This window comes from Pteropus alecto, unplaced genomic scaffold (assembly GCF_000325575.1).
Source record: "Pteropus alecto unplaced genomic scaffold, ASM32557v1 scaffold8, whole genome shotgun sequence".
Lineage (NCBI taxonomy): Eukaryota > Metazoa > Chordata > Mammalia > Chiroptera > Pteropodidae > Pteropus > Pteropus alecto.
The window spans coordinates 6882155-6909246 of NW_006494609.1; the positions used below are offsets into that span (position 1 = coordinate 6882155).

At 37.4% G+C, this 27092-nt stretch overlaps 1 protein-coding gene across 6 annotated transcripts in view; it reads left to right on the forward strand.

Annotated features, from left to right (window-relative positions):
* The window catches only part of NRXN3 (neurexin 3), a 1437186-nt gene extending 1410094 nt beyond the window's left edge, over positions 1–27092 (forward strand). For 2 of the 6 annotated variants that reach the window (XM_006925494.1, XM_006925495.1), the window contains one exon: positions 23995–26783. In XM_006925494.1, the coding sequence (XP_006925556.1) occupies positions 23995–24296 (302 nt within the window). In that variant the 3' untranslated portion in view covers positions 24297–26783. Of the gene's footprint in view, positions 1–16202; positions 16901–23370 lie in introns of all 6 variants that reach the window. The other 4 variants (XR_003044103.1, XM_025042053.1, XM_006925492.1 and 1 more) reach the window with 4 other exon arrangements.

Here is a 27092-nt window from a genome sequence, read left to right on the forward strand (position 1 = left end):
TGGCGGCGGGGTGGGGTGGGGTGGGGGGGCGCGGGATGAAGGATGTTTTGTACTTTTATAAAATTCTTTGTCTGGCCATGGAGTTTGGATTCAGGCTCAAGTAGTGGGCTTGGGAGTCATTCTCTTCGGCTCTACGTAATGAACAAAATGAATGAAATCCTTTTCTCTTTTAATTTTAGAATGGAGGCACCTTTATTTCTGGAATTATACTTAGTAAACCCCAAAATGTATGGCTCTTATATGATAGAAGAGAGTAAGGGAGAATAGCTTAGTATGTGACTATTTTTCTTCTCCAAATATTCAACTAGAAAAGGAGGCTACTGGTGCTCAGAAGGAGGATGGTGCCTTTTGCGCAAAGCCTGGGAGGGAGTTAGAGGTAGCCCATAGGCCCTAGAGTCCTCCTAAACCCCTGCCTGATGCCACTGGCCAGAACGAGGAAAAGGAAGTCTTGATCTACTATTCAGTGGCACAGATCCACTTATATGTCAATGGAGGAGAACCAGTCTTCTTGTCTACTTTATATAAAAACCCTATATTTACCGGAGTTTGGCTAAATGTAGACACAGGCAAAATAATCTCTCCATTTGGTTTTAGTGGACTAAACCACCTTGTTCTATTGCTTACCTCCTACCTCATTTACTCCGTAAAAGGAGACTTGCTCGGTTAACTATTTAAGCAATTTCGTGAACTTTCCATGTTATTTGATGCAAGACATTGTTAGTAGCTGTAAGCCGCCTATTTTTAGTCTTCTCTCTCATTTCTTTCACACTGATTGATGAAATTGGAAGAAGGTTGAATAAGCTCACTCTTTTTTTAGATGACACAAATATTAAATTGACAGATAAGCTTCTAGGAAGTTCCAGAGGTCTTTAAGGGTTGACAGTCCTATTAGAAAGAGACCACCAGAGAAGTGTGAGGAAAAGAAAAATGAGATGAAATAGGAAATTGGGGCTGCTGAGAGCATTTTAAGAAAAATGCTTGCTTTTTCACCAGCTATGTCATTTAGTTCAAAGAGACGAGAAACTTAATACGTTCTCTGAAGTGTGATAGAACTGCAGACCCATCTCTACAACTTCTCTCTCTTTTGCATAATCTCATCTTTCATGAGTCAAGAGCTAGCGAGTGTTTTCCCATGAGATCTCATCACATATAGGACATTAATGCAGAACTGTGTCAGGCTGTGGTGTTTCACACATGTGGGTGGGAACGATCTCCTTCCAGTTAGATTCGGTGTGTGGATTGTCCTGTGCCCCTTCTTCTGAAGCTCATGCAACCATGAGAACTGAGGAGGTATCCACAGATTCCTGTGACACCAGGTGTCTGTGGGCCTAGGCATTGTGTCTGGGTTTATTTTTATCTTATGAAACATGAGGGTTTTCTGACTTCTTTCAATATGTCTGGAGGATGAAGCTATTTCAGTTAGGCGTGGTCATAGCAGTTCCACTAGTCTTAGAAGCGCTGGGGATGAATTTTCATTGTTTGTGCTTGCTATTCACTAGAGACTATAAACTGATAATTTGGCTGCTGGCAAAATTCCATTGCAACAGCTAAAAGAGTGGTTTGGAAAGATGCCAACAGTAGCCAGATTGCATTAAATACTAAACTGCTATTGAAGATTAGCTCTGCAGTTGGGGACATGAAATCAGTGGCAGAACCTTCTATTTTCCAGCTTTCCTTGCTCTGGGTTTTTCATGAATTTTTTTTGTGATTTCCCCCAGAGTAGATGCTCTTCCTCTTTCTCTCAAATACACATACTTATGTGAAAATTTTCTAATACTTTATAATTAAATAAGCACTTTCATATATGTTACCTTTTGCCTCCTACATATACTAATGATATCACACTATTATCTATATTAATGATATTCATGGTTCAACAGAAATACTAAAGGAATCATAATATGGCGTACATCGTAAGTTGCATTGTGGGCCATGACAGGAAGGGAGAACCAGATATCAGAGACATGCGCTGTAGCCCAGGCTCGGTTACTCAGTGTCTTCATGACCTTGAGCCAATGCCTTAAATTCTCTGCAATGTAGTTTCTGTACTTTTAAACCAATGGTTCTAAACTGAGGGTGGTTTTGTCCCCAAGGGGACATTTGGCAATCCCAGGCATATTTTTGATTGTCACAACTTGGGAGGTGCTATTGGCATCTAGTAAGTAGAGGCCAGGGATGCTGCTAAACATCCTGCAGTGCCCAGGACAGCTCCCGCGGCAGAGAATTATTGAAAGCAAAATGTCAATAACAATGAGGTTGAGAAACCTTTCTTTACACCATAAATAATATCTACTCCATCCATCCAAGGATTATTGTGGGGCTCAAATATATATGAAAACATAAAGTAGCCTTCCATGTCTGATATTAATACTATCTGGCACTGCACATTCGGACACCAAAATTGAATCTTAGGAGGAAAATGGATTTTTTTCCTCCTAGATTAAAAGTTATAAATGAAACTATCAGATTAAAATATATTAAATACATCCACTGAATCTTGCTCCAGAATTTTATGGTCTTACACTAATTCTCTAAACATAAAGAGAAACAATGAAAAAATATTAATCTTAGGAAAAGAAACCTACCATTCAGTGACTAATGTAGATAAAGGAAATTGGAATCTGTGCAACTAACAGGCTTTTCTATTAGTGTGCAGCTATAGCACATCTTCCCTAATAGAAGCAAGGCTGAAATGATAAGTTGTTTGCATCACATTAATTAACATTCAGCTCTATTAGATTTGCACCTGAGGTTGGGTTCATTTAACCAGTGCTGATGGATATCAAACTTAACGATATCTAGCCACATTATATTAGAATAAAATAGATTTTACATTGAAGGCAAATTTTTAGACTAGACTCTTAATAATGGCCTTTTATATTAACTCAGATAGACATGGTAAAAGAATGCATTACCTTCCAGTGAACCAAATGCCATCATTAGTTATAGTAGTAATGAGAATTAATCCCTTTGTTGCTTTTATTGTACAGTTGCCTCGCATGTAAATGTAACTCTAAAATTTGCAAGTTATGTTTACAGATATTATTTCTTGCCTTGTTTTTGTAATGTAGTCCTCTTAAAATTTTAGCTTGGAATCCAGGGACAGGATCTCCTGAGTTTCTTCCCAAAATATTATTTACAAGAGCTTTTTTATATGAAAAGAGCATGCATTCTTTATCAGTTTTTCAGTAGGGTTTGTTATACAAAAAAGTTGAGAGATCACCCCTTAGAACAGAGATTCATCTTCTCCTCCATTAATGATACCATATTCATCCTCCATAAATGATACCATATTTATTCTACCAATATATTAGCAGATCATCTCTAGAGGTACCAACTGATTGATAATTTTAAAATTCTTAATTGGCATACATACTTTTTTGTTATTTAAAGATTCAGACTGGAAACTCTGCCATATAGCTAAATTTAATAATTATGCAAATGCAGCACAATATTATTTGATTGAACCTTTTGGAATGAAAATAACTGAGGTGCGCAATACTCTTTGCAACCTGGACCAACCGTTCTGACATATATCTGCCAAGTAACATTGTGTATGTGAAGGGGCAGAGGATAACAGCTCTGGCTGCCCTCCCCAAAAAATACACTTGAAAGAGCATGTACAGTATAATCCACACAAACTCTCAGGTTGTTTGTTATGAAAATCCCACTGGAAAACAATGACTGTATAGACAGACTGGAAATCTAGAGAGCTGGTAATTAAATAAGCAGAATGTCTCACACCCACCAATAATATTAACAAATTCTCTTAGCCCTTGAGAAACATCACACACACACACACACACACACACACACACACACACAGAGAGAGAGAGAGAGAAAACCAACATTTTTTACTATCTACTGAGATTTAAAGTACCACTAGAAAAGCTAACTCCATTGCAGATGCTTACATTCCACCCGGAGCCCATTCTCTTCATTTTCTTATTTCTATCTCTGCCACCTTTCTCTCAGCTGATAAGGAATTTCCAAGTACTGCTCTTATAGCTGCTAAGTGAGCACAGAGTACGTGCGACAAAATGCCTCATCCAAGTCTCCTGGAGGGCCCACTTCTCTCAACCTTTCCATTTCTTGAACCAACCACTTTAACTATACATCACTTGCTCAGCTTCACAGTTAAAGACACAACAATGTTTTACATGAGATGTCATATGGCTATATTTTGAGCGATAAACAATGTTGAAAACGTTGTTGTTATCGTTGAAAACATTGTTTATCACTCAAAATATAGCCATATGTGTATCTATACTTGTTTGTATTCCAGTAAAGTCTGTAACACTCAACATGACACAATAGGGGCTAGTTAAATATTTTGCCAAAAGTGGTATTCTAAATTAATAATAAATAATTGGAAATGACAGAGTCAAAATCAAAACCAGAAGCGTTTACATTCATTCCCAAACATCCCTTACCAGGATTTGCAGTAGCCAGATTCAGACACCCTTTATCTTCCTTTGCACATTTCTCTTTTCAAACCCTAATTTCTTCAGAGGGCAACTTTGGTAACTTTCCCCAAACATGGAGACCACCTTATGAGGTCCCTTTCAAAAGCAAGAATGTTCTTTTTTTTCCATGCCCATGGTGAGAAGAAGGACACCAGGCCCCTGTTCAGAACCTGCCTTTTGTAATTACCAGTCACTGGGCTTTGTGAGGTTGCATAACTGTTTCATTTTAAACTATTTTCATCACCATCATAACGCTTTTCCTTTTAAAGATATAGAAGAATAAATATTGATATCACTCTCAGAATAGTTTTTTCTTAACTCTGAAAAAATTTGGTGTCTGAAGATTTCGATTTTGTTTTCTCCTTGTACTCTCTTCAGACTTCTGTTCTAGGGTTTATGCCTACCCTTGCTCACAAAGTGCCCCTTTGAGGCAGAGCGTGTGCTTCAAGAGGGTGAGAATGTGGTGTGCAGGATGAACTGAATAGCTACATCCCAGATGACAAAATTGAGAGATTGAAGTGGAAGAAAGTTGTGGCCACCAATATAATTATTCAGATTAGAATGAGGCCATTGCCCTGGGGTTCATGTTTTTCTTCGTAAGTAAAGTGGTTTGGGATTGTGTGTGAGCCTAGATAGTTAGGATTTCAACACTGAACCACACCCCTGCACATGGTTTTTGTGGTTGATAATCATAAGGGTTACACAAGAAATCTGACATCACCCTGTCAGACCTGGCCATTGTTTGCAGGATGCAATTTAAATCCTGGTATGAATGGAATAGCCTAGCTTATCTTTGGTTAGTTATTAAAAACTACATAGTTTTCAATCAGAACACAACCTCCACAGTGGATTTGCAAGTTCCCACATCTGCATCATTAGAGGAGAATGCTTGCCAACAAGATTTGTTTCTAATGTTATATAGAGAAAAGAACAAATACAAAATTACTCTTCTAAACAGAATTCAACTGAATGCTACCAATAGTTCAAGGAGTTTGGACTGCAGTGGTTCTGTGCACCAGAAGGAACCCATTGGCAAATGGCAAAGAAGGTGCTGAGTGTGATCCATGGCTGCTGTTTTAATAGTGCCCACTCTGCCTTTCCAGTTGGCTTTCTTGAAGCGGCCAGTTCCATGCTTAAGGCCAGAGGGTCAAGCCTGAGTGGTTCTCATCGAAACGCTTGCTAGTGGACATCTGATACACTTTAAGGTTATTAAAACCTAAGCCCTTTTTTAGCTGAGACGCATTATACTTTCACTGTCAAGCCTGGCTCTAGTTCTGGACAACAGATGAAACTAGCCCACATGACACAAAGCTACCCATGGTGCTTCCTAACTATGCTTTTCAAAATCTATGTAGCTTTCTTTTATTTGGTCACCATTATAATATGAGCTATCCAACAGAGAAAGAGCTGCTGGTAGCTGTAGAATACAGAAGGGTAATTATTGCCGTGCAGTCTCAGAACATCTTGGGTTAAGGGCTCCAAAGAACCTCATATATCTGAACATTAGCACAGTAAAAAGTTAGAAGTGTAGAGCTTTCCAGCATGATAAAAGTCAGTCGTGCCCAACACTTTCTTCAAAAAGCCAGAGTTGCTAGATTGAAATTTTGTCGCTTATGTAGCACCTAAAAAAGCTCTGACCCATTGGCTCTTATGTTGTCTCCCTTGGTCTTTCATTTTGTTGTTACCTGATTTCCATATGGGACCCTGTCAGTGGCTAATCTGCACAGTGGGAAATCAGCTTTCAAACCTCCAACCTTGAATTACTAGATTTCCCTCTTTCTCTGCTCACTAGCCCTGATACTCAAGATAATATTCTTAGTATCCTATCCCAAGATTTTGTCCTCTCATTGCAGGAAACACAGAAGTCATTATCCCTTCCTAGGACCCACTAAGGAGGGAGCGCGTTGGGAGGTGGTTATGTAATTAACTTTTAATTCTTGAGAGGAAAGGCAACATAAAAAATATGTTATTATGTAATGACGCAGTACTAGGTAACCAGTAACTACAATCCATTTGAAATATTTGAGAAGTAGTAATACTGGCTTTGAAATAGTTTTAAGCATCTTTCTTAAGTCATTGGTTCTTTTCAAAAGATCATCTTATCTAACCCTTCTATGTTATAGGCAATAAAATGAGGCTAAGAAAATTAAAGTCACTTACTTGAGCTTACATAACCAGTAAGATTGTCTCCACGCCCTGCTTCATCATGTTACACGTTCTCTAGGGAGGCGGGAGAGCTTACCTTCTGGAAGCTTTGCTTGTTAGTAGGATGTAAAACCTGTGGGAAAAGACACAGCAACGTTCACTTTTACATACCTCCTTGGTTTCTCTAGAAACACGCTGAGTAGATATTCTCATCGCTTTCTCCTTCATTGCTTTATCCTTTGGGCCACAAATGGTGAATGCCATTGCTTTACAAAGTTATTCTTTTCATCACTAATAGTCCCTTATTCTCACTTTCTGTAAAAGTGTCAGAGAGTTATTCTCTCAAGACTTCCACATTATTAAGCTTTTGCTTTTAGATTCTTTCTTTCTAAACCAAGGAAATAGGTCCTAGGGACTGGGGGTTAATCAAACCTCTTCAAATTTGAAGGTTGTTTAAAAGCTAAAATGCACAGACATTTTCCAGTATTTAAGCTCTGTGTGCAGTATCTTTCCGTCTTGATTTGTGCCCATCAGCCAGGTCCACAGGATGCATTGGGAAACGTCATTTTATTTTTCAATAATTATTTCCCGGGCACTTATGCACTATGGTCATAATAGCTGGGCTTTCACCATCTTTACCCATCTGGTTAACACTGCTTACAACCTTAAGTAGCAATGACCAAGAATAGTAGTCCACTCCGTGCTACTGTCATTCCAGATCTCGCCGCACAACCAAAACGAATAAAACCCAGAATGAACATGCTTATTCAGAGGAGCTACAAATGCTGTTCATAAGCAGAGAGGTAGCTTGAGCAGGGTTGTTGCATGAGAGTGTACAGACCTTGCATTGCTCAACTCCAGGGGGTGCTATCTATGTGGACTATAATAGGAGCCATCTCCTGGAGTTGGATGGTGAAGCACCCTCACTTTCAAGCAGACAGATGCATGTACCAAAACAAGATGTTGTCTTGTTTCTTACTAAATAATATTTTCAAAGAAGTAAGACACATACCCTCATCTGCAAGGAAAATTTGAGATGAGCCAAAACAAAAACGAAAACAAAATTGGTATGATAAGGACGAAATGGTTTCTCTAAGTTTTTGTCACATCGCTCCAGCCCTAGTCCTTAACTTATATAAATTTCAACCCTGGATCTGCTCTATGGTCTCGCCCATTTGTCCTTCAAAGTAGGAGACGAGTGGTGATAACCTGCCCTACAGAAAACCTTTGCTGAGTAGAACAAGATAATAAGAATTTTCCTTGAGTTGTTTACATTAAGGCTAATATAATCTGTACTGAATCACTCAATGATATATAATTTAAAAATCAGCCTTATTTTTTTGTAAGAAGAGGCACCCAATAGCACAAACAAAATAAGCCTAGCCGTAGGCCGTGTGATTTTGCAAAGACAATATTTAGCCCTTATTGAGTTTTGTTTCAGTTTTCATTACTATCCATCTATTTGAAAAAACAAATATGACCCTTTGGCTAATAGCATTTGGGGAAAACATTAACTACAGATTAATACTATGAAACAGGAATAAAATTAATGAGCAAACATCCTAATGGAGTCACTACATGTGAGCACATTAAACTTCTTCATAAAGATAGAGATTGTAAATGGGTTCCAGGCTTCTCTCATGCTGACTTTTTAAATTAAATGGGGCACAATTGCTAGAAATAAAACCTTCAATGTTTCTCAAATCTTTTTTTTTAACAGACACCTCATATGATCATCATATGTAGCGCGAAAACTTAAAACTCAAGTAACATCCATCTAAAATAGCAAAAACAAAATATATTAATATCTGTTTACTATTACCATTGAGAAATAGTATTGGAGACCACACTAAAAAAAAGATGATGTAGTCTGACCAAGAAGATGTTAAAAGTGACCAGCCTTGTGTCTTCGAAGCTGCCTATAACTCTTCCTCACTTTATAACACTGATCCGCAGCCAGGCCATTGCCTCATCCTTGTCCTAACACCATGTTGCTCTAACAAACATGGTAAGCTCTGTGGTTCTGAAAGGACACAGTCGAAAGCTAATTTTTGTGTCTTCTGGGCTGCCTGACACCGCGCTAGTAGCATTTATGCCTGTTCAATGAGTACAGGAGAAGCCATTTTTCTTAATGCTTTAGATCAATTAATGGAGCCTACCAGTTTGGGCCTAAAGTGTAGAATGAAATAATAAGGTATGGAAAAAAAAATGTAATGATCTCCAACAATTGGTTTATGGTGCTTTTTAAAATTTGTTATATAGAGCCGATGATGGAGTAGTACATGGTATAAAAGAAAATGATATGGGATAGAGCTATTCAGAGAGCACTTACAATTTAACAATTCAAGAAAATAACAAAGGAGTCAAATCATTTAGACTGCTTTGGTAGGAACTTATTAGATAACTGATGCTTCTACCATGTTACTTTTAGAATTAGAATATCTAAAAGCATTTATTATGTGGTCTTAAAATTCATGTATTAGAAACTGTTAGGTAGCATTTGATGTGCCAGTAAGATAATTATTGCTCTTAGAAAATTTCTGAAACTCCATATGTAAATATTATAATTATAAAATGCTTGTATATCAAATATCTCCTTCCATTAATTTAATATCTAGTGAAGTTTATCTTCATTTTATCTCCATTTTACAGATAAGAGAGATTATGGCTTATTCAAGGTCACAGAGGGTAGATCACAGATAGGATTTAGCTGAGGTCTTTTGACTATAAATTCAACCTGATTTTGCATAAGAGCTCTTTGGGGAACTTATTAAAAATGCAGATTGCCAGACACTGACTGACTGCTCTCCTATTCCTACTACTCCCAGCAGAGACTAAGTTAGTAGGTTTGGCTTAGGTGACCTGAAATTGTGCAAAAAATTCCCTCAGAGACCCTTTGAATATTTCATTGCACAATAATAATTTCAAAGTTGTACAGATCCTAGGATGTCCTATGGAAGTTGTTTTTGTGCCTAAAGATTAGCTTCCGTGTAATTTCCCATACTCACCGACAACTTCATGCTGAAAAACATTCTGTTTAAGGGTGGTATTGTGGTTTAATGTAAAACATATAGGATTAGGTACAGTCAAAGCTATTTAGCTTTCTAGTTTTGTAACTTCAGGCAAATTAACTCTGTCAACCAAAGTTTACTGATATGTAAGATATGCTTATAATGATTAAGTGAAATAAAATATCTAAAGCACTTAACACAATGTCTGACAGAGAGTACATTCTCAATAACTCTTAAGAACAACTCCTTCTAGGAGTAGGCTTCTGGTTAATTCATGCTTTAACTATATAGTTATAATTTATATTTTCTTACTCTTTACCCATATTTCTGAGGAAAGCATTATGTTACCCATCTAATTTATATGCATTTGTCCTTAGCATCTATCTTTACTAATCTGGAAGCTCATATGCATTGAGTTTAGGGAATGACTAGGAAATTTCTCATAGTGCCTTCTCTTATCTAAGTAGTTCTGTTTATAAAAATTAAAAATAATCTCATGAGATGTATCTTGCCCCCTTAGCCATCTCTACATTCTTCTCCTCCCTGGTAAACCAGCTGCTTGACTCTCAGGTCAGACACAGTCAAAGCCATATAGTCATGGTACATCATCTTAATGTCAACTGCATAAGTCTTGGGCAAGCTTTTCATCTTGTTTGTGCAGTACTAATTTCCATTAATTACAAAAAGTCCTTGGTGGTATTTTATGAACACTACACATTCTTTGCAATGAAGATAGATTTCAGGAGGAAAGAGGTGTTTTCGAGACATGGTGACTTTTATTGGAATGTATTGTCAAGTTCAGCTATTTCCTGTGGATGACTTAGAGAACTTAAGGGCCCTGCAGAGAAGAGGCAACAGGATGGAGCCCAGCTGCTACCACCCAAAGAAACACCAGCACAAAGAAAACGGTCAGAATTCTGGTCATAATGGCAGAGTAGAGGAGCTTTTGTGGAAAATAGCAGCAAAATAAACATTATTGAATAATTCATTACTATATAAACACAATCATAAACTGCCATGGTACCAATTGAGGGGAAAAGTCCCACTGCTGCCAGGTTCTGCTGTCAGTGGCTGCAGGGCCACAGCAGGCAAAGATAACCAAGTAAATTTCTCTACCCCGATCGCCATTCCTCCCACTTTTAATTTGTTTGGCCCATTCCTTCCTATTGCCTGAAGACAAGCATCAAATTCTGGCAGCCGTAGATCTGAATATTGTGTTTATTTTCTCTTTAACTTTCACAAGTCAAAGGAAAGCTTGAGTTTTTAATAAATATCTCACTACCAGTTTATGAAAGGGAGAATGAATTAGATAGTGATGTATTTTTCAGAAAGCTTTTTAAGCCAGCTGTGGATGAGAAGGTCCAATTTGCACTGGAACTGCTAACTAGAACTCAGGGAAATCCCATCTGATTTAGAGAAGAGTAAAAGAAAATAGAATGTAGTGCTTCAGTAGTTTACAAAACATTTGCTCAGCGCCTTGTGTAGAAAAAACAGTATGCTAGCAGCTATGTGACACTGCAAGAGAACAGTGGAGTGGCCTCCCCGATCCCTCGCTATGAGTCCAGCACTGTTCTGAGTACAGTGGAGAATAAGGCAAATCTCTGTTCTCATGGAGCTTATATTCCATAAATAAGTGGGCAAGAGTCAACTAGTAAATCCTATGCACAGGCTGCTACTAGGCAGTTGTGTATCGCCTCTTTGAGGAGTAAAATTGAAGGAGAGACCTGAACTACCAGAAGGAACTAGCCAGACAAAGAGCAAGAAAAGGAGTGTTCCTAGAAGAGAAGCTGGAGGATATTGCCAGAGTCTGAGACATTCAGGGTCATGGGGAGCTGTAGGAAATGAGACCGGAGTGGTAGGCAGATCACAGGGGACTTCTACAGTGGATCAGAGTACAGAATTTTGGTTTCGACAATTCTATCTGAGAAGATTTTAAGCAGGAAAGTGACTTGGTTTGATCTATATTGTACAGTTTTTAAAAATCACTTTGGCTTCATTATGGAGAATGGATTTTAGGAAGCCAAAACTGGAGGTGGGGAGAAGAATTGGGAGGCTACTGCAGAGTCCAAGCAAGGAATTATGGTAGCTTACTCTAGGACGTGGGTAATGGCAATGGACAAAAAGAGATATGTTAGAAATTGGTTGCCAAAGAGGAGTCAGGAGAACTTCCTGTTACACTAGATATGTGGATGTGAGTCAGGGTAGAGGCTCAAGTATGATGACTGATTAGGGTCTTGTATACCTGGGTCAAACACAAGATATGGGAAATCTGAGAAGAGGTACAAATTTAGGAGGAGAGTCAAATCCAAAATTCTGTTTTGGGCCCTTTTGAATTTGAGATGCCTCTTAGATAGTGAAGCAAAAATGTTGAATAGGCATTTGAAACTGGAATTCATGAGAATGGTAGGTTTTACAGCCAAGGAGCTGGATGGGATCAACCAGAAAATTAAGGGAGTCTAGGTGCAAGCCTGGGGCCAGCCAAGAGATGGAGATATGAGAGGCCAGGACAGGAGGAGGACAGTTGAAAAAGTCTTTGGCTATTAAAGCTAGAGGAACAAAGTATTTCCAACAGAGCCTTCATTTCTGACTGGCACACAGGTGGCTTTTTATGTTGATAAAATAAATATTTTATATTATCTCATGTCTTGGACTTTAATAGTATTAGAAGTGCCTAATAGTTTGTGAATAATCCTCACGTTCCTAGGATTCCATATCCAAGTTTAGAGTCTCCATTTTTGAGACTTGAGCCACTGATTCTCCCAGAATTCCTCCCCTCATCCCATGGACACATAAAATAACAATTGATGAAATGTATTTCATAGGAGGGACAGATGAGGAAGTTTACCACATGTATCTGATGAAAAATCTTGAATATTTTCATTAGGTATTTGTTATCCAAACTCCTTTCTTTGATCTTCCTGCTTAATTTTTTAAGTCTTCCCTCATATTGTAGTCAGATTCCCAAGAAGTTTCCCTCTTCTGCTCTCCAGGATTTTCCCTCAGAAATTTAAAATACTTAATCTCATGCAAAGTAATTCATTTGGGCCTTCTTCTACCTCGCCTGGATACGTTGAAGACAATGCCCTTTAGCAAGCAGGACCCACTCTCTCAGAGAGGTGGGTTTGCAACTTGAGTTACTTGAGTATGTCTTTGGGCTTCTTAAGCACAATTCCAAGCAGTTTAGAAACTTATTTCTCTGAAAAAAAAAAAAAAATGCATTCTCTAAGATGAATGTTGACCAGCGAGAGTTCATCCTATTGCATTTGTAGTTTTTAAAAGTTTGATTTTCCATTTAAACAGGATTATTTGGATATGGCAGAATAAAAATGGTCACATCAAAATATACCATGTCAAGTCAAGTGATTGTATTATTTGTTTTCAATGGCAAAAAAAAAAAAAATAATAATGCTAAAGCATTCTTTATACCCAGTAGAGATGGAGATACAGAACCATGCAGTTACTGATAACAAAAACCTTGTGTAGACAGCTAATGAAAGATGAAACTGTGACATGATTATGAGTTGCTAGCAATATTATAGAAATATAGAAACCAAACAAACTTTATGCATGTTAACTGATGGCTGACATATTATAAAAATGTGTATGCACTGCATTTAGGTTGCGTTGGCTTCATTTGAAACTCTTGCTTCCATGGGTTTAAAAAATACATATTTTATTTGTGAAGTAACAACCATAAATTTTGGTATGTTCAATTATTAAAGCCAGTATTTTCCAAAATGTAAGTGGTGTCCTACTTGTACGAATTTTAAAACAGGCTACTTTGAAGTAGGTAAATTACTCAGTAGAAACCTCAGGAGACCCAAAGTGCTGCTATATCTTCCTCAAAACACCTTATTATCCAGGAGTATGTATACACTGGAAGTATACTTAGACCAGTTATGTTTCCTATTTTAAGAAATTGCCTATGATACAAAAACAGCCCATATGAACATTGTCATAACTATCTTTGTGCAACAGAAGTCATTTGATGCCTTATGGGGCCATAGGGCATTGTAAGGTCTTCTCATACAATAAAATTAAATGTTAAAAATATAATTAATCACCCCCCCCCCAAAATCACCTAAATAACAACAAGGGTTTTTCTTTTCCTATACTATAGGGATTTTTTTTTCACCTCCTAAAACCTCCCAGCTGTCCTTTGTGAAGTTCCTAGAATAATGATTACCATTATTAAACCAGAGACTAAAAATCTTGGTACGGACTGACCCATGGGGACACATTACTAGCATTATTTTAATATAAAATAATAAAAGGGGCGTCCCATAGGGGGCAAAAGTCTGACTCATCCTCACAATATATTCTATTTGCCAAAGTCATCCCCCCAAAAAACATTCTTGGGAGTGATTGGAATTGGCTGTCAGAACCAGGTGCTCTCAAGGGTCTTGCCTTTGTGGTTTGCCTACCCAGGTTTCCCAGTCCTTGGTTGAACATTAATGTTCTCACAGGGATGTAATATTGACTATAACTCTTGTGATCTCTTCCAGTAGAGGCCGAGGCCATTTGTAAAAAAACTCCTTTCCCACATCCCTTCCACAGTATCTTTCCCTCGATACTCACACATACACTCACTCACCCTCTCTCTCTTCTCCTTTTCTCAAGGTAGGCTGAATGGAATATTTTGTTTCCCAAGTGGTCTCTAGAAGACTGGTATGGTTTTCCCCATTGGACTCCAATAAACCAGGCTCATCTCCTAATCGTAGGTTACAGACATGGACGTGATGCCATTATGCTCTTTGGGGTTTTGCCTCAATTACTAAAAATATAGTATGTGTATAGATGATAGATAGATAGATAGATAGATAGATAGATAGATAGATGATAGATGATTAATAGGTAGGTAGATAGATGATAGATATAGATAGATGATAGTTGATAGATGATAGATGATTGATAGATGATATAGATAGATGATAGATAAATAGGTAGATAGATGATAGATAGATGATAGATGATAGATAGATATAGACAGATGATAGTTATCGATAGATAGTAGATGAATAGATATCTATCTATCTATCTATCTATATATGCTATTTCATTTATCAGTTTCATTTTATTAAGCCCCTATTGTCACCCTTGGTGCCCTTTCAATTTGGCAATGCCCAAGAACACTCATTTGGGACAATGTTAGTTATAATCTCTATCCTTTATCAAATATGTCTTCTTAGGCTATGAGTGAATATGGGATACATTTCCTAGAACAGAACCTATGTCTATTTTTAAAATCCTGCCACTCGGGCTCTACTTCAACCCCCAACATGAAAACACATATATATGTCCACGCTTTCCTTCTTGAAATTGGCGAGAAGCCTTGGATGTCCTTTGCTCCTACTGGAAGGGTGTGAAACTAAATCCGATCCCTTTCTCCTACTTCCAAATCGGTTTGTCTTGCTGACCTCTTCCCAACCCTAGCTTGCTGTTCTGTTTTTCTATTTTCCCTAAATGCAACTTACTTTAAGCATGTATGAACTGGATTAACATTCTTACAATTAAAGGACAATAGATGATTACCCATTTGTCAGTCTTAGCCACTCCTCTTTTAAAATGTCTACTTATGACGTACATCCAGACTGCACGCCCTTTTTATTTTTTTAAAGAAGCAAAACCAAATTTAAAAAAAAAATTTAAGAAAATGCAAAATTTCTTTTTAAAAAAATGCAAAATTTGTTTTTAATTTTGGCTATCACCAAAAGGGGAATCAACAAGCCAGAAAAAGAAAAGCAAAAAACGTGTCCCCTGACTGCTCTGTCTGTGCCTCCTCAGCGTGTGCATCTGGTTGTTCATCTCTGAAAGTGTGTGAAATACCTTTTTACAAAAACTTTTTTTTTTGGTCCTTTACTCCCTTCTTGTTTGGGAATTAAGTGCTTTTTGTATTATATATATCTATCTATATATATATATAAAATATTGGTGTGTTTCTTTTTAATTGCTAGATCTTTAGATTTGGTTTTATCCAAAATTATGAGAAAAAAGTTATGAATTGTTTTCTGCAATTTATCCCCACTCCCTCTTTAAATGTGGAACAACTTCAGCTGCAGAATCTCCACATCCACATCTTTCAAATTAGTCCGTCTCATTGGGAATCACATGCACCACGGGTGGCAAGGGGGAAATGGATGACGTTATTCAGACGGCGCCATTTCTATGTAGGGAAGTAATTATCAACCCCACCAGCAGGCTCCCTATACTACAACTGTACCTGTCCATTGCCTCTGCCGATCTCTAAGCCCTTCCCCTAACTCTAGATGGGGCTGTGTGGCTGTTGATGAAGTTGTTCAACTTGAATGCATAAATCTAGTCTCCTTTTTGCTTTCAATCACTATTATTAGTATTATTATTTTATGTATTTTGGCTATTTTTAGCAAGAAAAAAGTTTAACTGTTTTATCATTTGAAAACCATTAATGAAACTGTAATAATTTTTTGAAGTAATTGCATGTTGAAGAAGTTGCAGCTTAGGGTGTGTGAGATTGTCAGTGTTAGAGTTCTGTTCTTTATTTCTGTAGATGGGCATGTGTAGGCTCATTTGTTTTTGTATATTGCCCATCCCTTCCTTACAGCCAGAAGCTCTAATGCAGCTAGATCACTCCGTGCCGCCCTTACATGGACATGGCGACTCACTTACACATTTACTCCCATCATCTTCATCTCTTGTGTAGTACACTCATAGATACAACCCTACCCTTTCTGCATCTTTCCCTCCCATTCCCCTCCTTTCTTTAGCATTGTTCAAATTTTGTGCTGTCATCCATCCCCTTAAATTAAAGAAAGTCTAAAACTTGTCAAAAAGACAAAAAAATAAAAAATTAAATATATATCTGAGAACCTATAACAATGCAGAAATTCATCCAAAACCCTCTAGAGTCATAGATTTTTTTTTTTAAGGCAAATTATAAAGGTAAACAGGTTTTTTCTTTAAATTTTTCAAATCATTGCAATCGGAATTATTTCAAATTCAAAATCGATGCCCTCCCAAGCCCCTCAAAGTAAAAATTTGTTAAAGTGCAGATTTTTTTTCTTTTTATGTTATGTGGTGTGGATGTATGTGTTGTTGCCTCCCTGTATCATCCTCTGTTGTAAATTATTATATTTGAAAAATTAGTCATTTTACTCAAAAGTTTTTTTTAAGAAATGACAACAACAAAAAAAAAGCAAGTTACAAGAATGTGGCAATTCTGGTTGTCCAAGAGCATTCTTACACAACTTTCTTTTGTAAATTTTTCTTTCATGCCAAAAAACATGCGGGCAATTTGTTGATGTAAGTTGACTATAAATTAATATGGTATGCTTTTTTTTAATTTAAATTATTTTGTCTGTACAGAAATTTCTTTCTTTGTTTTCCAAAAACAGCCTATTTTTTTAATTTGCTTTTACTTTTCTTTCTGTCCTTATATTGTGAATGCCTTGTTGAAGCTATTCCCTCTCCTTCCCTCTAGCTTACTTTAGCCCCGATATTGATTTTATTTTCTACTCTATGATTTTGAAGACAGTATTAAATATTTTATTTTGTTTATGTCTATTTGCTTAATTTTCAGTGTTATGTTTTGTGCTGAATTGCTTCTAATAATCAATGTGAATTCTACTCTTGGTAGCGGGGGGTGGGGTGAGTAAATTGTTTTTGACATCCAAAGAAAGCCTGGCCTCTTTGCCTGGAGAGAACTTTAAAGCATGGAAAGTAATGGTAGGCTCTACAGTGGGATACTGAATCAGTTACAGCCTACAGGAGGCCTGCACCTTGGAAGAAACTGAGTTAACTCCAAGTGTTATCAGTGGTAATTACAATCTAATTTAACTCCTTAGAAGGAAATCAAAAAAATCTGTCCTTTATTTTTTTTCCTTTCTGTTTTCCTCAAATGGGGAAATAAGGTACTCTCAAGTAATTCCGGTTGAATTTGGTTATCCAGAATTATACCATCGCCACGGGCTACAAAATCAATTTTACTGATAATAAACACATCTAGAATCCCAGATGTTTGGATGTTTAGAGTGTTGTCCTATGATAATGATGCCTTCCTATGTATAGAACTAAGTACTGGTGAAAACACACATACATGGAAGGCACACAGCTCTCTCTCTCTACTCCCCCTTCCCTCTCCACGTTTCTGTTAATAGTTTCCATTTCTCGCAAGGATTTAATCAGGTAAGCCTTAAAAGGATCTTAAGATTCTGTCAAAAAGAAACATGTTGATTTTCACACCTGAAGTTTTACTCAGGGAACTTTTCAGGTGGGCATTGCCATTTTGTGTGACTCTAGGGTGAGACTGTCCCTTGGGATCAACGTTGACTTATACACTTCATGAAACATGGTCAGTAAGAAGTGCTATACAATTTTTAAATACAGAGATTACCTGTTTCATTTTAATTTTAGATATTTGTGTTATCTGAAACTTTTACAGAAATATCACACTGAATAGTGTATAATAGGTATGTTTCCAACCCAGCAGCTTTAATGATTGGGATTTCTCTACCTAGTTTTGTATAACTTTAGATTGTTTAACATTTTGGATGATAATTTCCTGTTTAAAACTAAGAACTTCCTAAATGGGGCTTTACTTTATCTGATTGAATTGAAAGCTTTTATTTTTGTTGAATAAGCTATCCACAGGTCATTGTAATAAAAGGCTAATCTTTTTTTAAAATACAAGTTCTTTGAACTATAATAAATCATTCCTCAATCTCTGCATTTAAAATAGCCTTAGTAATCTGCATCCTATATTATCATACATCTACCTTAGCATGAGGCTACTGCATAAAAAATAGAAGAAAGTAAACAATGTTTTCAGTGTTGGTAGATGTAAAATATTAGTAGAAATGATATTAGTAATTAGCATTTCAGGGTAGCAATAGGCTCTGTGCTAGATACTCAACATGCATTATAATAACATTAACATGCATTATTATTATTTCCCTTGGTGGTTTGAGGTAGGCTGTGTTATTATTCTCATTTTACAGAGAGTTTAAGAAATTTAACCAAACTCATATGGCTAGTAAGCCACAGAGCTGTGATGTTAACTTGAGTCTGAGTGACTTCAGAGGCAAAGCTCTTATTCAATAAACAAATGAAAAACTCCACTTGACATTCCTTATTTTACAATAGATAATATGTCAAGGAGCTATGGTTCATCTTACCTGAGCATATGTTGAAAAATGGAATCTGTATCAAACCCACTTCTAACAAACTAGAAAAAAATGCCCTACCTAGAGATTCTCATCTCATTAAAATGTTAGTTAAGCCCCTTTAAGACACTTGCATTTATGTGGTATCTTCTCCCTAGGTACTTGCCATGTTTGTCTGTGGCTATTTTTCCTAAAGGTAGATGGAGGACAATTTCATAGTTACAAGCTTTGGAATATTGATGTGCTGCAGGTACTCACTTCTGTGGCACCAAATAACTCAATGAGTATCATCCAATGACCAATTTCATGGGAAAAGGGATCATTTCTCCCCATTATATGTGAACTTTCAAGCAGAGAATTAGAAAAGTGCAAATAAAATATGAGATAAAGAACTTAAATATACATAAAAGAAATTCAGAGAATTGGAGCATGGTGTCCTCTCCCAGAGTCTCACTCTTCAGGGTCCTTGTTTTGGTGTTTTTGTAACTTCTTAGACCCAAATATCTACAGAGAGACGAAGGATGGAGCTACATTGAAACTTCATGCTGCTCTTATTTTTCAGATGACCCATTCACCGTCCCATACAACATTCTCACAGTTCAGAAGAGTTCTACTAAATTTTTAATACACTGTCTTTTTCGGTGGCAGAGAGCCCCTTTTGCTGGATATCAGCCCTAGAGACATGAATTATATATCTATAAATACACTCATAAAGCAAAAAAGCAGGGCAGCCTTCAGGGCTAAAATAGACCTTTTATATCCCTAGTGATCTCTCTAGTTTAAAGAAAAGCACAACCCTGTCAGAAAAGGGTATATGTTCCCAATTTAAAATGATAACTTTAAGGAATACAGATCTTATTCCAAACCAAAGAAAAATTCTGGCGATGGAATAGGAAATTAAGAGTGTTGATGGATTATAGGTTTTGTATCACTCTGCCTATAACCTCTTATGACTTTATGACTTCTGTGAATACTTTTGGAAGCATAGACATCTGGTAGATCACTGACCCCACAAACTTTGGGCAATGAAAAAAAATATCAGCTGCTCTGACATTTCTGAGGATAGTCACTTTGGATTAAAAGAAGCAAAGTCATAAATAGACTTCCACAATCTTCAAGTCATTTCCATTAAGGATTTAATAATGGGAGAAATACATCTCTCCTCTCCTCATCTCAAAAGATGTGTGCCCATGGACTCCCAGGATACTGTAACTATCTTAACTCTTAAACATGGAATTTGATATTGATTATATATATACTCCTACTTACACACTGTCCAGGCACCTTCCATGTTAACAGTTACCTAAAATCTTCCACCTTTTGTCACTGTAATTCTCATTTGTAATAATGACCCCCACATCCCAGTTGACTTTCTTTTAAAGACATTCTTCCAGTTCCTTGAGATTCCAAGAAAGGGGAGATTCTGAAAGCTTCTACCATTTCACTGGCTAAATACCACTGGAATTTGGGATCCAATTTCCCTGACAGAGGGCATCATTTATTATTTATGTCACTGATAGCATAATTAATAAGAGCAAAGAGAACTGAAGATTGGTAGTTTTGAGAGCTTCTGTCATTTAAACTCATCAATAACATACCCATTATTTAGTTTTGAACTCAGCTCTTACCATTTCAATTTGGGGTTCATTAGGGGCTCAGCGACCTTTTAGAAGCTCTTTATAAATTAGTGAGCTTCAAGGACCCTCTTTCCATCTCATTATGAAAAGGGTGGTTTTTATTTATTTTATTTTATTTTTCTGGTAATCCAAAAGAGGTGTTCAGATTAGAGTGCTGACTGAGAAGGGAATAAGCACAGAAAAGTGGGGTTGATTCTACCACAGAGTGAGCAGTTTGTAGATACTATAGGTTCTTAACGACAAAGACACTGCAGAAGCTTTAGCTAAGGTTGAAATAGAGAGGGGGAAAAAATAGGCAAATTTAAGACTCCACTTGGATGTCACAGATGGTACACTAAAATTGCAAATGAATGCACTCTGTAATCATAAAGACAGCGATCTTAATCTCACTTAAAGGGACACTAGCATCCTAAACAATTTGCCTTTATATTTAAATAATTTGTACCAGGTCTTTGCCTCCCAATAAATCAGTTATTCCTTATCCTTTAACCAAGTTTCCTTTCTGCTCAACCCTGCACGTGGGGTAGATTTTCATCATTGCTCTAAGGAACAAATGAGTTGGCATTTGTGCCAAAAAAGGCACACACATGCTAAATCTGTGTTCTAGGTGAGATGGGGGAGAACTCTTGCCTTTTTCTCTGAAGAAAAGTAAAATCACCTCCAAATAATCTCTAGGGAACCTTTAAACAGATTTCAGGAGCCTTCGCTTCTCTCTCCTCATTGTTCTCTTATTCGAACATCACCTTTTTCCATGTAGCACCTTAGATACTACACTCAAGACCCTATACTAGAAGAATGAGGAGAAAAGTTAGCTCAGGGTTAGTTTTGTGACTGGCTTACCTTTAGGGAAACATGCTCCAGATCCCATTTATAAAAACTAGCAAAAGTGTATAAATAATGCATTAAATAAGTTACAAGACATATGAATTATATATGTTCACAATGTAAGAAAAAAGGCATACTGGTCCAGTAAAGCCAATCTGAAGCTTTGACAATCTTCAAAGATCATTTTGCTTAATAGCTTCAAACTTTGAGCACTAAAAAAGAAGCTTGGGTTTAGAGCACGGACCAAATTATCATCTTGAGATTCTCAGGAAGGTTCTTGTTTTATTTCCCCACATATGGTAACATTATTTGGTAGGCCAGAGAAGATTGTACAGTGCTCCATTATCCCTTCCGTTCCAAATGATACTCATTACATACATTATTGCTACCCTCCCCAGCTCAATTTCTCTCTGTGTAGCACAATGTTATTGGCCAAATAGGGAGGGAATAAAGGCTTCTGATGTGGGCGCAAGCAGTTCTTCTCAGGTACTATGAAAATATGCTTTCTTCTCAAGAGGCCTTCTCTTAGCACACCTAAAATATAGACAGTTTCGATGCAGTAGTACTAACTGGGGCACAGGAAATGTTTAAAGATATAAAGTGTGGAAAGCTAAGCAGAGAGTTCTAATGTGTGAGTCAGTCTTTGTAGGAAGAACCTGGGAAGACTGTAAGCTCAAAGGCTTATCCACCTGGTGTGTCCCTAGAACTTTGTAATATTGAGCCACATGTCTGGGCTTGTCACCTCAACCAAGTCATAGCTGATAACAGATGCTCAAGCAACAACCATCCCATCAGGGCAAAGTTACTACTAAAGGCGGAACACACGAGAACATTGTACGTGGTTGAGAGCTTACTTACCCAACTCAGGAAGAGGCCTTGGACAGCATCTCAGCTAACAGGGGAACATGATGCCATCCTTGCTAGAGGGTTTTTAAAAACAATAGTTGGAATAAATATTTTGGACAAAATTCAATGAAGAGACATAAACCGTGACTTCTCAAGATTCTTCCTCTGTTTGAAAAATAACACTATAAAGAGACACAGAAGAAACTCTGATGATCTTGCTTATATACATGAATAATAAGTGTGGCCCTACGGTTAGGTAACATCCCACATAGAACATTTGTGATACCCATGATCTGCAAGGCACCACGATTTAGTGAACTATTCTGAACTTTCTTTCCTGACCTAGCCTACATGTTCATAAGTGCAATAACTGGGATCTGTGGGTAAACCAATATTTTTTTGCCACTCTAGTTAAGAATCACTATTTTTCAAAACTCACTTTGCTATCTCTACATTTCTGAATCTAAAAGTGAGTTTCCAGTAAGTCATAGCTGTCTGGGCTGGGTATTTTTAAAATCTAGCATCCAGCTCAGGATATATTGCATATAGCATAAAAGCAATGCATTAACATATTAGACCAATGCAAGGGAAGTTGTCATTTAATAGGGGAATTTCTGGAAGAGCATAGTCAAAACGGGTTTATTAGATGAACAATTTCAACCTCATATAACTTCCCCTCACTTAGCATATAGTAAATGAAGACTGCTCTTGATAAATGTGAAATAAAAGACAGTAACTTAAAATATTAAAGACACCATCTTTTATGTTCCTCGATCTTGCTCTCAGTGACATGGAGAATATTTCATTCTCATCCTCATGGGAGCAAAAAACTAGAAACCCAAGAAGGCAATAAAGAAATTCTGTGGTTCACAAATTAATCACCTGCACGTGTGTATGTACACAGACACACACACACACACACACACACACACACACACACACACACACACAGTTTTTACGGCCAGTATTTGCAGCAATATAATTGAATGTCATCAACCCAGAAGCAGATCCTGGAAACAGCCTATTTGAATTCTATCTAAATAATTACTTGAGAGCATCTTCAAAATCTATGCCCCGCTATGTGTGGATTTCAGGTTTTGGTGGCAAGAGGCATGTAATGAACGGGCTCTACATCAGCCTAGAAAGGTTAGGCTTCCGCCATATAGGATCCATATGTGGATCCAGGTTATTTTTTTTTGTAATTTCTGAGGCGTAACCTATGAACTGCGTTCATTGAGAGTGACTGAATTGTGTTTATCTGAAAATATGCTAATTCTGTGTTTCTTTTTCTTTTCAATCCCAGGAGGTGAATTAGTTATCCCTCTTCTTGTAGAAGACCCTTTAGCTACCCTTCCTATTGCTACTCGTGCACCTTCCATTACACTCCCCCCTACCTTCCGCCCCCTCCTCACCATTATTGAGACCACCAAAGATTCCCTGTCCATGACCTCTGAGGCGGGGTTACCTTGCTTGTCGGACCAAGGCAGCGATGGTTGTGATGATGATGGCTTGGTGATATCTGGGTATGGCTCAGGGGAAACCTTTGACTCTAACCTGCCCCCTACTGATGATGAAGATTTTTACACCACCTTCTCCTTGGTAACAGATAAGAGTCTTTCCACTTCAATCTTCGAAGGTGGCTACAAAGCACATGCGCCCAAGTGGGAATCCAAGGACTTTAGACCTAACAAAGTCTCCGAAACTAGTAGGACTACTACCACATCTTTGTCCCCTGAGCTCATCCGCTTCACAGCTTCCTCCTCGTCTGGGATGGTGCCCAAATTGCCAGCTGGCAAAATGAATAACCGTGATCTCAAACCCCAGCCTGATATAGTCTTGCTTCCGTTGCCCACTGCCTATGAGCTAGACAGCACCAAACTGAAGAGCCCACTAATTACTTCCCCCATGTTCCGTAATGTGCCCACAGCAAACCCCACGGAGCCAGGAGTCAGACGGGTTCCGGGGGCCTCAGAGGTGATCCGGGAGTCGAGCAGTACAACAGGGATGGTCGTCGGCATTGTGGCTGCTGCCGCCCTCTGCATCTTGATCCTCCTGTACGCCATGTACAAGTACAGGAACAGGGACGAGGGGTCCTATCAAGTGGACGAGACGCGGAACTACATCAGCAACTCGGCCCAGAGCAACGGCACGCTTCTCAAGGAGAAGCAGCAGAGCTCGAAGAGCGGCCACAAGAAACAGAAAAACAAGGACAAAGAGTATTATGTGTAAAAATGACACCGCTAACAATATCTGAATTTAAAACAGAATTATTTATACATCAGTATATAAATACTTGCAAAATGGGATTGAACAGATGTCAGAACTGTGCTAACTATAAGGTGGGGTATACCATGACTATGGTGGGGAAAACCGTTTTTAAAAGGACGCACACAAAGCTGTACCTACCTTTACGGTTCAGCCATGGCTGCTTTGATTCAGTCATCGCCCGGAGACAGAAGGTTCTTTCTGCCCTGCTGTACCATAAAGCACATACTTTGCGCTCTGGAGCAAGCAGATGGCTCCCCCACTTTTGCAGACTTGGGAGCTTCCTTCTCTTGAGGACCTTTCGCCCAAGGTAGAAGACTTGATGGCTTACTTGTTCCATAACTCCAAGTGAGTCTGTAACAATGTTTGTGAAGCTTGACTGTAACAATGTTTTTTTTTGTTGTTGTTTAATTATGTAAAAAACAAAAACACAACAAAAAAAGAAAAGAAAAATGTTAAAAACAAACAAACAAAAAAAAACACCCTTATCTGGTTCTGGCCAATGCGTGTAACTTTTCAAGATCTGAGGGGAAAAATGGCTTTTGGGTTTTTGTTTATTTTTTGAGAATGACTGGACATAAGTTATGAAGAAGAGGAAAAAAAAACTCAGAAAGACTATTGCCATATGAACTCAAAATCTACCATGGTGTTCACTCTACATATCAGGTTGTGGTGTTTTTAGAATCTGTTGTTTGTTTCCTATATGATGCTTTGCTGAACACATAGCAAAATTAAGTGATGGATGATAATATTGATTTGAAAAGCTGGTCCCTCAAGATCTAGTTCCAGAATTTGCCACCCAAACCCTGAACAGATGGGGTTAGGGCTGGTTTTATCAGAGCTATTGGCTTTACTTAACAATATTGCTCCTGTCCATTAGCCCAGCCAAATTGTGGTAAAGGAGAGAGCCCCACAAACTAAAACAGAGCCTTTCCTACCTAGGGAAGGGAACCGGGGGTGGGCTGGATATGTGACTGCTTGAAATGCATGCAAATATAGATGAAAAGACAATACTAAAAGTCTGTTAATGAATCAAAACAGACACTGGGGAGTTCAAATTGTGATGGAACCACAAAAGGTCACACAAGCCAAACATGATATGACAAGAGTGCAAGATACATAGTTCTTCCCCCACCCCCAACATGATAATGTTTTTCATAGTGGTTTAATTTTGTAGCCTGACACAGATAACTCGATCCATCCATTTGCTCATGTCTCCCTTCACCCATCTTTTCTAAAACTAAACAAATGAATAATAAATGAGTAAAGCTGCTGTGACACACACACAAAAGGAATTTAATAGTATAATATATATATAAATAAATATATATACAGATATATTTATCATGGTATGTTTGAGGGGATGACTGAAACAGGGAAACTGTTAAAGTCTTGAACTGGATTGAGAATGTTGTTTTAAAAGAAAATAACAAAACAACAAAAAAGCAAACCTTAAAATGTGAAGAAAGTATGAGTTTTAGTTTTGTCACAGTTAACTGTGTCAAAGAGAATTTAAAAATCTTCTCAGATTTTGTTTACATATTTTACTACATTTTTGCTGGTATAATTCCTTAGCCACCCATGTACATACTGCTTTCAGAACTGTTCTTTCCTTTCTATTCGTTTCAGTTTGTTTGGTTTATATTCCAGTTGTATTTCTTTTCCTTATTTTAATTTTTATGAAGAGGAAACAATGTACAGAAAAACAAATTGGTTGTGTGGCCATAGCTATCCAAAAAGCAAGAGACAAAGCAAGGCAAATATTCACACAAAATGAAGTGTGTCCTCTGGAGGGTCGGATAGATACAATTTCTTTTGTATACATGAAAATCAATCAGCTGTTTAGATTTAGAAGTCTACTCTTGCTGGTCTTTGTAAGCTGCATGAATATTTGACTTTGAAAAAATATCTTAAAGACATGGGGCAAAAAGTGCAATCTAAACAATGGTAGCCTTTACTAAAATCTATGGAAAGAGGTGTTCCTCATTATCTGATATTTCAATGTGTTAAGAGTTTTGGATTCTTTTTTTTTTTTTTTTGTCATTAAAAAGACAGGATTATGAAGAGATATCAAAGCACGATTTTAGATAACCTAAATGGCCCAACCTATATGAAGTTGATTATATCTCGATGTCTTTAAAAGATTGCTGTTCTTGGAGTCTTAAGGTCTTGTGAACTGATTTTCTGCTTTCTTTCTTTCCATTTTTTAAAATTTGAGTAAAAATACATTTGTTACATTCCTTTTAGTGTAAGTTCTATTTGGACAATTTTATGGGAACATGTGCATTCTGTATGTGAGCTATCATATTCCTGTTGTTTTATGAGCAGACTCTTAAGGAATTTATTTTATGATGTTGTGATGTTACTGCTTTTTTTTTTCTTTTTCTCTTTTATTTTATATTTGCATTTTCGTTCAAGGATATGCTTAGCAATAAAATGTTCTTCCCAAAACCTTGTATGATGATGCATTTTTATTTTCTAAACATTTGGTGAAAGGTCTTACACTGAAGCTAAACTTTTCATATCTTATCAAAAGCTACGTAAGCTAGGACCGTTTCATGTGAAATAAAATGAAGGACCACTTTCTAATCAGTTACTTATTACTTATATAAACTTATCAAAAGTGGCATATTTATGAGCTAAACAATTACTGTCTGTCAACTGAGGCATTATTATTTAGAGAAACCAGGAGAGAAAACACTTTTCTGAACAGGTAAGGTGGCAGAGCATTGTATTTTGGAAAAGATTATTGAATATTAT